General features: G+C 39.7%; 1 protein-coding gene across 3 annotated transcripts in view; it reads right to left on the bottom strand.

The window, feature by feature from the left end:
* Nucleotides 1-3741: 3741 nt before the first annotated feature.
* si:dkey-97m3.1 (fatty acyl-CoA reductase 1) overlaps nucleotides 3742-12917 on the bottom strand; it is a 23144-nt gene continuing 13968 nt past the window's right edge. For all 3 annotated transcript variants that reach the window (XM_053650580.1, XM_053650581.1, XM_053650579.1), the window contains exons 3-12: nucleotides 12237-12412; nucleotides 10959-11138; nucleotides 10236-10413; nucleotides 10030-10074; nucleotides 9659-9777; nucleotides 8242-8309; nucleotides 7750-7921; nucleotides 7047-7176; nucleotides 6834-6961; nucleotides 3742-6735 (exon numbers count right to left, since the gene is read on the bottom strand). In XM_053650580.1, coding sequence (XP_053506555.1) covers nucleotides 6573-6735; nucleotides 6834-6961; nucleotides 7047-7176; nucleotides 7750-7921; nucleotides 8242-8309; nucleotides 9659-9777; nucleotides 10030-10074; nucleotides 10236-10413; nucleotides 10959-11138; nucleotides 12237-12412 — 1359 coding nt within the window. In that variant the 3' untranslated portion in view covers nucleotides 3742-6572. The remainder of the gene's footprint in view (nucleotides 6736-6833; nucleotides 6962-7046; nucleotides 7177-7749; nucleotides 7922-8241; nucleotides 8310-9658; nucleotides 9778-10029; nucleotides 10075-10235; nucleotides 10414-10958; nucleotides 11139-12236; nucleotides 12413-12917) is intronic.

Genomic DNA, 12917 nt, shown 5'->3' with positions numbered 1-12917 from the left:
TGATCCGTTCTGATGCCCTACCTCTGGATGGCGCTCTCATCTACTGGAGGCTACAGCCTGGAGGTTGCTTAGGATGGTACCGCTTGAAGTACCATGAAATAGTTTTGGAGCTCAATTCCACATGGACGTTCTCGCTGTGGTTGCTGGGACTATTGTTACTGCGATGGCCTTGGGATTGCAGTTACCACATACAGTTCTGCACTCAGGTCTCCTTTAGTGAACAGTGGACTAGTTCAACAAACAGACTTCATTTACAAACCATAATGAACTTTCTTTCACTTTTACACTGTCCGTTGTTCCCCAGATGAGGACAGGTTCCCTTCTGAGTCTGGTTCCTCTCAAGGCTTCTTCCTCTTAACATCTCAGGGAGTTTTTCCTCACCACCGTCTGATCAACTGGGATAAATTCACACTTTTAATATCTGCATCCTGTGTTTATATATTTATGTAAAGCTGTTTTTAAACAATGTCCATTGTTAAAAGTGCTATACAAATAAAATTGAATTGAATTAATAATAATAATTATAATAATAATTAAAACTGCAAGCAGCATTTTCAGGGGCCAAGCACCAGAATCAGTGAGCCGCATATTCACAGACATGCTACAGTTGTTACATGAGCAATCACAGGAAAGCAGAGCCATAACTATAGGCAAAGGAATTAAAATTTTTTTGTAGTTTCAAGCATTTGTCAGTCCGTTATGAGAGAATGGCTTTGAATGGGATTCCACAGACACCCTAGCCAGAAGAAGCAGAATAATAATAATAATAATAATAATAATAATAATAATAATAATAAGGTAGAACAATAGAGTGCCTACACACCTTTGGTACTGGGCCCCATAACAATAATAATAATAATAATAATAATAATAATAATAATAAATATAGCTGCAAGCAGCAATTGTGGTGCCAAGCACCACAGAGGCAAAGTAAGGAGAAAAGCAAGCATATTTTAGCATGGTCAGGATTTTATAACAAATGCTCAGCAGTTATAAGCAAAATATGCTTTTTTCCTAGCTTGTGAGCCACTAGGTGGCAATGTTCCAAAACTGTGCAGGTACCCTTAAGTCATGGTGACTATGGCATTTACTATGTTTGGTCTGAATATGCTAAGGTATTATGGAGATATATCCTCACATCCATTTGGTGAGCTCATTGTCAAATTTGTTTTCCGGTTATTCGAGAACAGTTTGACATATCAAGGTGAATTTCATAACTTTTTGTCGGCATGATCTGAAGATGATCTGATTCAAATTTTAGTCAAATTCAGACAAATGGTCTTGGAGGAGGAAGTTCGGCCGAACATAGCATAATGCTATCATTATTCTGGGCATGAGCCTACTAATCTAGCAAGACCAGCCTCATATAATAAACAAAAGTAATCAAAAGCTATTAGCATTTTTCAAAATTGCGTTATAATTTTTGACCACAAGGCACAAGTGCTTTCAGGGCACCGATGACATATTTAGAATTTCTTAATGATACATCAAATCATTCATAAAATACAGCATTTTATGACTAAATTCAAAATGGCCAACCTAAGAAAATTTTATATAATTTGACTCAGAATGCCTCACAGAACCTAAAGAGACCAGTTTCACGAATTATAGGCCACAAAAGTGCTTTTTCAATATCTCTTATCTCAGATACTAGGTCTGGATACGCTAAAGCATTATGAACATATAGCCTCACGATCATTTTGGAGTGCTCGCTGGTTTGGTCTATTAAAAATCTTTTAATAGCTTTTCGCCAACATGGTCTGAAGATGAAATTTCACCTAGGAATCAAAGGAAAAAATTATTTTGTTTCCAGCCCTTATGGTTCAAAAGTTATTAGCATAAAGAGAAGTGACATTTTGAGCTGTTCGTGGTGCTAGAACAGGGGTAACGAACAGGTTCACCTTGAGAAAACAAAAAAAAACCCTCCATATCACTGTGAAGAGCCACACAACACCTGTGCGCAATGATGGTTACAACATGCATAGTAGTTTTCATGGATATGTACACTGGTATCAGCCTACCTCCTTTTACTCCACACCTGGCAGGCTTTGGTTTCCACAACCCTTTTCAGGTCTGGCTCGTATTCTCCCATTCAGATAAAAATGTTCTGTGCTCATCTTATTCGCGTTTCGTCATTCCATTCAGATTCGTTGATTGATGACAACTTTTTTTGTGATTCATCAGATGAACCAGTTCAAGTTTAGCTCACACGTGCACTTTTTGTTGTTAAGAAATATTTCCAAATGAGAATTCGGCATCATTTTAAATGCATTTTTATTGATTTGAAAAATTAAGCACATTTTTGAATATTTAAAATTTCATGATTGTAAACACTGAAAACATAGAAGAACCTCAGATGACCAGGCAAAGAACCATGTTTCACCACCCCAGCGCTAGAGGGTTTGAGATTTTGAGACTCCGAACTTGCTATGGTTAACGATGACACTGTCCTCTATCCGTGTGCCAAATTTCATAACTTTCCCCCAAGTGGTTCTATGAGCTGCCATAGACTCAAGAGTGGAAGAACAGACACAATAGCTGCCTCACATAATAATAGTATTAATAATAATAATAATCACTATCTTCATTAATTTCACAGTGCTGATTGAGTCGTCAGTGCTGATTTTGCCAAAAACTGACCCCCGCTAATCCTTCTTATTCACCATGTGCATCGGGATGTTGCACCACATGACATTACTAAACAAATGACTAAATGTATGAGAAAAATAAAAGTCATGACTTCTCACAGCTGTACTGTTGGACTTCCTCAGCGTTCAGTACTCTCTCCACTTCTTTTCTCCTAGTTGCTAAATTTCAGGGCTCGATGATCAGCTCTCGTATGAAGGAACCGAGGAACTCCACTGGCTTCCGCTCACAGCAAAAAATTAAATCCAAACTCACCTTCGCATTCCAGGTTTTTCAAGGTCACCGTTTTATCTACCTACTCTGGTTCAAAACACACGGTTCCTCGCAGGTTCTCTTCTGAGATGCAGGCTTCTCCTGCACTGTCTCAAGACCATTCTCTTCAGACAAATATCTAGTATTAAAATAATGATCCAACTACAACCCTATTCTGATAGGATTAGCTATCCATGTGTGTAATGTAATTAATCCACTGGGCTTGACCGTCAGAAGCAGTCAGGTCAGTATTTTTTAGGGACAGGTCCTGCACACTGAGTCTGAGGTCTCAAGGTATTGTCTCCTTGTCACAAGAAGGGAGTTATTCTTGCTCGTTAGGGATAAATTTAAAACAGGATAAATTTTAATATAAATGTCATTTTTCCATTGTTATAAACACTATACAAATAAATCATACTTGAATTGAAGCCATATTTTACCTTCTATGAACTGAAGTATAAACAACTACAGGTTATTTTTACATCCATCCATCCATCTATCTCCCATCTACCTAGCAGTCCAGGTAAGCTTTAGCGCAGACTTTTAAATGATCTAAAAAACACGTTACGTTTGAATAAAATTGTTGGCGATGTGTTTATCAAAAACTATATCATCTCATTCTAAAGAAGGACGAGCAAAGAACAGTAATAATCATCTCAGAGTTCTGATTGCACGCTTTTATTTTAAGACATCAAGGTGTTCATGTGGTGTAGAAAAGTGGAGCGTTAGGACGTTTTATTCTTAGAAAAGTGTAAGAAAGGGAGATGAACATGATTTCTAATGTGATTCAGTTCAAAATACATGAAATGAAAAGAATCAAGGGGAAAAAATACAATCTCTCGCTTCATTTTTCACTGGCTTTGTATTTAAACTTGTCATTAAAACACGTGACAGGATGGAGGAAGACGAGCTCTGTACTGTAATATGGCATCTGTGTAGAGATCTTCTATCGGTAATGAACAGTACACGAAACACTCGAGAACAGTAAACAGTAAAAGTGTAAAAACGCAGTTGTTTGGCATCGTATCAACAGAGGGCAGTCTGTGCATCAGTAAACATTACAATCATCTCAAACAATACTTCAGCCTTCTCTCCACATTGCTGCAGTAAGTTAGCGACCATCGACTTCTGATAAGAGCTTACAGGCTAACACGCCATGGGACACTGTATTCCTGGTAAAAAATGTAAAGTGAAAACTTCCATGCTAGCTAATTTGAGCTAGTTTGTAAATTTGCTAAGCTTAAAGGATACAATCATACCGTGGATTATTGTGAAAACTGTATACATTACAAACTTGTTAGCTAAACTCATGGGAAGTCCAATCTCTGATAAAAAATACAATAATTACACTCTAAAATTGCTAACTTGCAAGTTAGGACTAGGGACAGTTATATTTTACAGTAAGAACTTGACAGGGTAGCTAAGCTAGCAAGGTGCAAGATGAATATCTTGCAATAATGAAGCACTGGAAAAATTATATTTCTGCTAAACTGTACAAATTCTGCACATTAAAATGTTAACTTAGCTAGCATGCCAAGTGCAACTGTTTAGTGCAAATTAGCTTAGCAAGCCAAAGGTATATCCGGTTGTATTTCTGATAAATCGTAAAGAAAAACTGTAAATATAAACGAATGCTAAGCTGTTAATTGTACAGATCGAGCCAGAAACACGCAGCCTTTAGCATTTAGTGCTAATACTGCAGAACTGCGTATGAACACGCCGGTATTTAATGAGAATGATTACTGCTATAAAATCTGCTTTAGCGCATAATAAACAGCATTAAATCAGAAATAAAGAACCGTTTTCTTTCATCAGTTACCAAAAAATTTATAAGTTCAACACAACTATTCCAGTAAAAAGATCAAGGTCAAGATCAAAGTGCTAGACATGAACATACGACATTGTTAGGAGTTTACATGACTGTGTGTGTGTGTGTTGAAACTATGTTTATTAGTGTTTGATAACTGATGACATAAAAACAGCGCTCGGTAGTGAACACAGACATTTGGACCCCTACTGCACACACACACAGAGATGCATACACAACCAGAGCTTTCTGAACCGTAGGGATTTCGATAAGTCTTTCAACACTATCATGATTAAAATTTTTTTTTTTTTGCTTTTTGTTTTTTTTTTAAATCAAGGCGTTGTCTCGGGACAATTAAGAATAATATATAATAATAATAATAATAATAATAATAATTCTATCATTAATTAAACAGAGAACATTGACAAATATACAGGCAAGGTAAAATAAGAGTGGCTGTTGCATATATATCTGTTTCTTTCTTTCTTTTTTTTTTTTTTAACGAACACTTTTTATAAAAGAAGTAAAAGCTCTAAAAACAGTGGATGCTCTCACGGTGACATCACACCACTTACCCCCCACCCACCCCTCAGATACCCCGAGTAACTCCGACAGGGACGCTTGGGGTAGACTCAGCCGGACACTTGAGGACGGGTTCCCTTCTGAGTCGGGTTCCTCTCAAGGTTTCTTCCTCTTAAAACATCTTAGGGAGTTTTTCCTTGCCACCGTCGCCACTCAGTGGCTTGCTCAGTTGGGATAAATTCGCACCTTTAATATCTGTAGACCATGTTGATATTTCTGTAAAGCTGCTTTGAGACAATGTCTATTGTAAAAAGCGCTATACAAATAAAATTGAATTGAATTGAATTGAAACTTTGGGGAACCGTTATCAGATTGGTCTCTGAATTAAAGTAAGACTGGAGGAGATTATCAGGAGGTGGAGCTACACATGGGCAGCACAATGCTGTGTTCTGTTGGTAAGAATACACCAGTTTCTAAGGATCAGGTGACAAAGTGGCAAAAAGTCAAAGTTTAGGGGTATACTGAACCACAATGGAGCAGATAGGAAAGGGGGGGGGGGATTAGTGAAGTCAGATGGGAATACCGCAGATAAATTGGGGAAGAGTAGAGACAGACATATTCTCGTAGACAGCGAATAGACAGGGGGCAGAACGGGGTATGTGTACAAAGACAGGGGTTAACTAGAGTAGACTGAAGGTAGACTGCAGTCTACCCGAGTAGACTGGGGCAGATGAGGTTTATATTTTAGTAGATTGGGGCAGACTTTACTACTGGTACATATTAAAGTGGGGTCTGTTTAAGAAGACCAAGTTATGGTTAATTAAACTTTGGGCAAACTGGAGGGCACTTAGTTAGACTAGAGGGCAGACGGGGGTATACTCAAGTAGATGCAGGGAAGTCCAGGGTACACGCAACTGGACTTGGAGCACACCAGGGTATGATTGACTGGACTGGGGTATACCAGGGAACATTTAAGTGGGACTGTAGGCAGACCAGGGTATACTGCAGATGACTGGGGGGAGACCAAGGTAGATTCTAGTGGACTTGGGGCAGACCAGGGTACACTAGAGTGGATTGCAGGAAGACCACTGGTACCAGGGTACACCGCAGTGGACTAGGGGCAGACTAGGGTATTCTCGATTGGACAAGGGGCAGACCAGGGTACACTCTCAAAATGGACTGAGGTCAGACAGGACAATGCTGCAGTAAACTGGGAGTGTGCGTTAGTTTCTGCTCATGAGCACAGACAGTCTGGTCTATACTGGAGTACACAGACAGTCTGGAGATGGATGTGGAGAAAGAACAGGGTTCACTGGAAGAGACTGGGTCAGTAGAATGCTGTTATTTATTTGGTGAGGGTACTCGAGGCTCTGAAGTAGGATAGAAACTTGAAGCACAAACTGACGACAAAGTACCAGATGTTTCTGGCCATCTGAGAGCGAGCGATAAAGACTCGCCAGATAAAGACCAGCAGGACCGTGTTAAACGTGTAACGGATATTCCTCAGCCTGGAAGAAAAACCCAAACAGACAGAGTTATTATTTAATAATGATGACGATGATGAAGCTACATTGGACTGAACGTAAAGTGTGTACGCATGTCTTACTTGCGCAAGTGCTGTCTGGCGGCGGGAATATCGGCCATGTCCTCGTTCAGTACGTACTTCTTGGTGCCGATGCAGTAACTCTCAATGTACTCCGGCCAATTCAACTGACGCACGTCGAAGTTAAACACCTGAGAAAGAGAGAAAGAAAACGAGTTTATAATCGATCACGGCTCTGACGAAACAATCTGTATGTACTTGATGTACAGCGTGTACCTTGCGGTCCTCGGTGCTCAGCTGGTTCATCAGCATGTTCATGTTGTCAGAATTCCACTCCCAGTCCTGACTGCTGAAGTACTCCAACAGCCCGATGGCTTTATGCAGCCTGTTAAAGATCCGCATCATTCTGCACACACGGGTAACAGAAGGTTAAAGTTCGCAGTGGAGTTTGAGGCTTTAACACGTGCTAACGCTAGAATCAGAACATAAATGAAACAGAACCAAACTGAGAACTTCAACTAAACTCAGAACTAAAGCCACTACATCATTATGATCAAGAAGTAAAACGGAGCAAGAACTAAACAAGAATCTGAGCAATAACTAAAGCCAGAACTAAAACCGGGACTCGGACCAGAACCAAAACAAAAGGCAGAACCAGTGATGGATCTATAACGAAAGCCAGAACTACAGTGGAATTAAATCTACTGACAGAACCGAAGCCAGAACCATAAACAGACTATGAAGAAAAGCCAGAATGAGGATCTAAAACCATCATTAATTCCTTAAACAAGAACTCAAACTGGGACTAGAAGTAGAACTTCCATCAGAAGTAGGACTTTAGAATCTACAATACTGACTACATCAGTAACCATGTCTTCAGGTGAGTGCAGGTGTTCAAATGTGATCAGTTGCGTGCTCAGGTGCATGCTCAGGTGTGTATAAGTGTAACTCCAGGGGGCGCTGTTCTGCAGTCTCTTACTGTGGTTTTTGTCCAGACAGTCTCAGGAACAGGTCGTAGAGGAGCGCAGGAAACTTGTGGCTCACCAGGATCCAGTACTGATAAATCAGGTAGTTTGAGGTGATGTTAGCATTGGGTCGACGGAACGCCTGCTCCAGAGGGTTCCGCTTAAACGTCAACATCACGTGATGCTCTGACGACAAAAGCGACACGACAGGTTTACTAAAGCCGGTTCACCAAAGCCGGTTCTAACTTCATGAACTAATGTCTTATATTTACACATCATCCGTTATTTCAAATAGATTATTCAGGGCAGTGCTAAATATACAAACAAACAAACAAATAAATAAAGCCATTTTTAATGAAATCTCTTTTTTTAAATTATAAACATTTTGCAGATATACATTAGATATAACGTGTATATATATTTATATCATTTAATGTTGATTTAAAGTTTCTGCTGATCTATAAGCAAACACTAAAAGAACTAATATATCTGTGCTGTATACGTACCGATCTCTCCCCAGTGGAAAGGGTTAATGCCTCCTGTTGTACAGTTATAAACCATAGCAGACTTCGGTCTACACACACACACACACACACACACACACACACAAATAGGAAACAGAAGGAAATCAATCAAAGTTATACTTAAGCCATGGTTCTCTCCATATAATAACCTAGCCTACATTTGTTGTGTTGCTTAGCAACCAAAGCCTACTATTAAACTACACTACACTGTGTGAATGAAATAATTTATTGAAGAAAAGACGCACCAGCTCGAGTCATGCCGGCAGGATTGCTTTCTTTCTTTCTTTGTTTTATTTATTTTTACAAAAAGCGGGCTAGTTGTCAGAACAACTCATCAGAAATGCGTGCGCACCACAGTGAACCTCCCCACTGTAAAGATTTAGAAAACGAAGAAAAGCACGACTTCCTTTTCCCCCCCAAGTCTGGTCTATTTCTTCATTTGTGGTCCTTGAGGTAGAAAGTTGAGGTAGAAATGTTGCTGAGACCTGGCAACCCTGCACACAAGCCCAGAGCACTAACGTTTTACTAGCCATGTTTCACCCACTGTATTATTATTTATTATTATTATTAAGGTTTAGTTATCGTGTTTCCATAAAGTTTTAATTTAAAAAAGTCCGGTGAAGCCGATTTTAGCTTCATGAAAAATGTATAATTATAAACGTATTTGCGTCCAGAGTATCTGCAGCTACCAGCACTTCAAAATGTAATACTTTTTATACAACATTCAAGACATTTCCAAAACAGTCAGTCATGCTACACGACACATCAGCTATAATGGACAGTGTTCATGCAGATACGTCCATTTCTGGGTTTAATAAACTATAGTAAACTTCTACACAGGTAGATGTAGAGCCCAGAACAAATATCCTTCACATTACCATTTACTCCAACACTGAAATACATACACTATTTCCTTTCTATATTAGAAGCCCCCTCACAGCAGTGATTTTATCATAGTTTAATGAATTTAATGTAACAAATATAAATAATAAAATAAATAAATGTATAGACATTTTTAGATGTAAAGAAGAAAATATATATATTTATAAACCTTTGTTATTTTGTAATATAAATATTTACCTGAATAAAATGAAATCAACATGAACAGTGTTCTTGTGTAATTCACAGCGTTGCAGGTTTTGGGACAGGTACGAGTTTGGTTGGTGGGTCGTGATGCAAAGTGGACGTTTCCCCATGTGGGGGAAGTCGTAGTTTGGTAAAAGGAGATTGTGTGTCTTTTCTTGCACAAATTTCAATCTTCCCGTTTCGAAATAACCACGAACAGTGCTGTAATTATAACGTCGGCTCTGTTCTGATACACATACACACACTGATGGACTTTGTGACATGTTGCTCTGTTTATACAGTGTGTATTACCCATAATTCTTAGTGTGCGTACCTGTGCACTGCAGTGTACCACCCTGCGGCGAGTGTGAGGTTGATCACCACGTCGACTGGAATCAGATCTGCTACTGCATCATTACTGGCTCTCATCGTCCTCAAGATCCCCTTTCCTGCCTGTACACACACACACACACATTCAGTATACATACAGTATGTATCCGTCTTTCCACTTGTGTAAATTAGATATACAAACGGATGCATATACACTCAGTGTCCACTTTATTATGAACACCTGTACATTCATGCAGTTATCTAATCAGCCAATCATGTGGCAGCAGCACAGTGTTCCTATTAAAGTGGACAGTGTGTGTGTGTGTGTATACACACAAAATACATATGAATGATTGACATCACAGGCGTAATTACCGCGATGAAGACACCACTCGGTCCGTTGAAGTTGTCAATCCAGCCCTAGAGATAGATAATAAATAAATTATATATATATATATATATATATATAGAGAGAGAGAGAGAGAGAGAGAGAGAGAGAGAGAGAGAGAGGGGTGAGACAGAATTAGACACTAGACTGTGTGTGTATGTTGCTATGAGGAGTGAGAGGAGTGTGAGCTCACAGGGAACGGTTCCTGCCAGCTGGCCCCGACGATAGAGGGTCTGATGATCCCTACGTTCAGTTTCCCGCTCTCCTGCTGCACCACGCACTCCGCCAGCGCTTTGGTGTAGGTGTACGTGTTCGGCCAATCACCGATCAGCCTCGGTGTGAGGTCATGGACAATTGCATCATCCATCCACCTTAGTAACAGAACCAATCTCATTTACATCATACGCAACACGCTGAAATCACAAACGTCAACATTTCAGATTTGTAAAATTTGACTGCGTAAGCAGAGACGCTACAGGTAGAACCGAATCCTCACATCCATCATCTCAACTAAATTGTGTTTACTTTGGATAAACAGTGTCCAACATGTCTGAAAGCGTTTTAATAAAAACATCAAAACTCAGCAGTGTGTGTTTATTTCACTCATTTTCTTTTTGTTCAGTTGTGACATCGCACACTGTTTACTAAAAACAATTACCCTGTAGAGTTTCTCCTTAAATCAGGTGAAAAAACAAACACGTGTATAAAATACTTGCTGAATGTTTAGGCACTAAACCTGTACAAACGTGTTATTTCATTTAACATTGACATAAATAATTCACGTTATTTGTAACATTATTTGTCCCTGCAGTACCAGCACTAACCACAGGGGGGCACACAACACATTTTATAAGTAACAAATCACACCCCATAGGAATCTGCGTGTGCATACGTGTGCGCGCGTGAGTGTACTCACTCCAGTGAGTGGATGAGCTTGCCGGGCTCCACAGGTGGGGGGTAGATGACCTCGTCAATATGGCGGCGGTTGCAGTTGGCGTATGCGGTGGAAATGTGAATAAACGCATGAAGCTGCTGCATCTGCTGAGCCAGAGACAGGATCTGCTGCGTCGCAATCACGTTCAGCTGCAGAGCGTGTCTGATCAAAACACACACACGTTCATCAGGGCTATCAGGGTATACGGGTACACTAAACACAATTCTCTGGACTGAGACCCACAACCACAGATTTATCCATGTAACTAAATAAGGAGACTGTATACACCCCACACACACACACACACACACACACACACAATTTACAATTACACAACACAAACATTCTCCACACTACTAAACTCCACACCGTATTTTACACATCACTAGATACGAAGTTTTATTCATTATATACACACACACACACACACACACACACACACACACACACACACACACACACACACACACACACAAAACCGGTCAAAAGTTTAGACACACATTCTTTATTTTTATTATTTCCCCCTCACATTGTTGAATAATGTTGTGATAAAAATTTTTTTAAAAATAAAAAAAATAAAAAATTTATATTTAATCATCTTTAAAGTAGACGTCCTTTTCATCTAGAATTTCCAGAAATGTATTCTACGCTGCACACTTATCTCCTGCTTTACGGAATATTTCTCTCAGAGTTGTCAGTTTAAATACATTTTTTTTGTAAATAAAAATGTTAGTTTTCTAATGAAAAAAACGAACACGTCGGCGCAATTATATTTTTATTTACAACACCGATTTCAAACATTTAATCATACACCTTCGGATCAAAAGGTCTTTATCATGAGAAACATTTCAGTCAAGTGTCCACAAACTTTCGACCGGTAGTGTGTGTGTACATTTAAAAATAATTACACATTTTCCATTGTACACATTGCTCTACTGTACGTAATTCTGTATTTTCCATTCTTCAGGATATGACAGGATCTAATCTAATCTACAATCTAATCTACAATCTAATCTACAGTCAACAAGATGTCTTTTTTTCAGTCTAATGGACATGATTTTGCATTTTCAGGTCTATAGAATGTGATTGTGTACGTGTACATGTGTGTGTCCATATGTGTGTGTGTGTAGGAATTCTTGTGGACTTCTTGTCCTTTAGCATGAGCTCAATGCAGTGTCTTTAAACACAACTGCAGAAGAGTAAAGCTGCAGTAACACTAACAGGACAAACACTAAACTGAGGTGTGTTAGCGTGTCGTACTTGAGCGGCTCGTCGAAGCGGATGGTGGCTGCGCAGTGGAAGATGATGTGGACGGACTGCGTGAGCGTCTGTACGTCTTCATCACTCAGAGCGAGTCCAGGCTGTGTTAGTTCACTGCTAACAGGGATGATCCTCTTATGGAAGTCTGGATTCTCCTCTCGGAGCCGGTCAAACAGCTACACACACACACACACACACACACACACACACACACACACACACACACACACACAGTGTAGAAGTCAACAAGTTCAGATGTTATAAACAGATGCTTTGTCTTTGCGAAGGAACAAAACATTGCATTCTAGGACAACAGAACCCGGGTGCCAGCCTACACCCAGCCCTGCAGCACAAATACAACTGTGTGTGTGAGTGTGTGTGAGAGAGAGAGAGAGAGAGAGAGAGAGAGAGAGTGAGAGTGCGAGCGAGGATTATTTTTTTAAAAAATGCTGAATTGTCTTGGGCTTTGTACCAAAACACACACACAGTACTGTACACTACAGCCTGTAGAGAAGATTTAGGCAGCTAGTAATCGGTTACCATAGCAACCAACAATGGTGTAGAACTCTGAATAATACACCACCAGAGGTCACTACAGTCTCTATACTAATGTAGTGTAAGTCATGGAGTCCCAGGAAAAATCCAGGAAGCACACGGAGCATTCCACAGAGAGAGAATTCC

The sequence above is a fragment of the Ictalurus furcatus genome, chromosome 19 (assembly GCF_023375685.1).
Source record: "Ictalurus furcatus strain D&B chromosome 19, Billie_1.0, whole genome shotgun sequence".
In the NCBI taxonomy this organism is placed as follows: Eukaryota; Metazoa; Chordata; class Actinopteri; order Siluriformes; family Ictaluridae; genus Ictalurus; species Ictalurus furcatus.
This window is presented reverse-complemented; position numbering and strand designations above follow the sequence as displayed.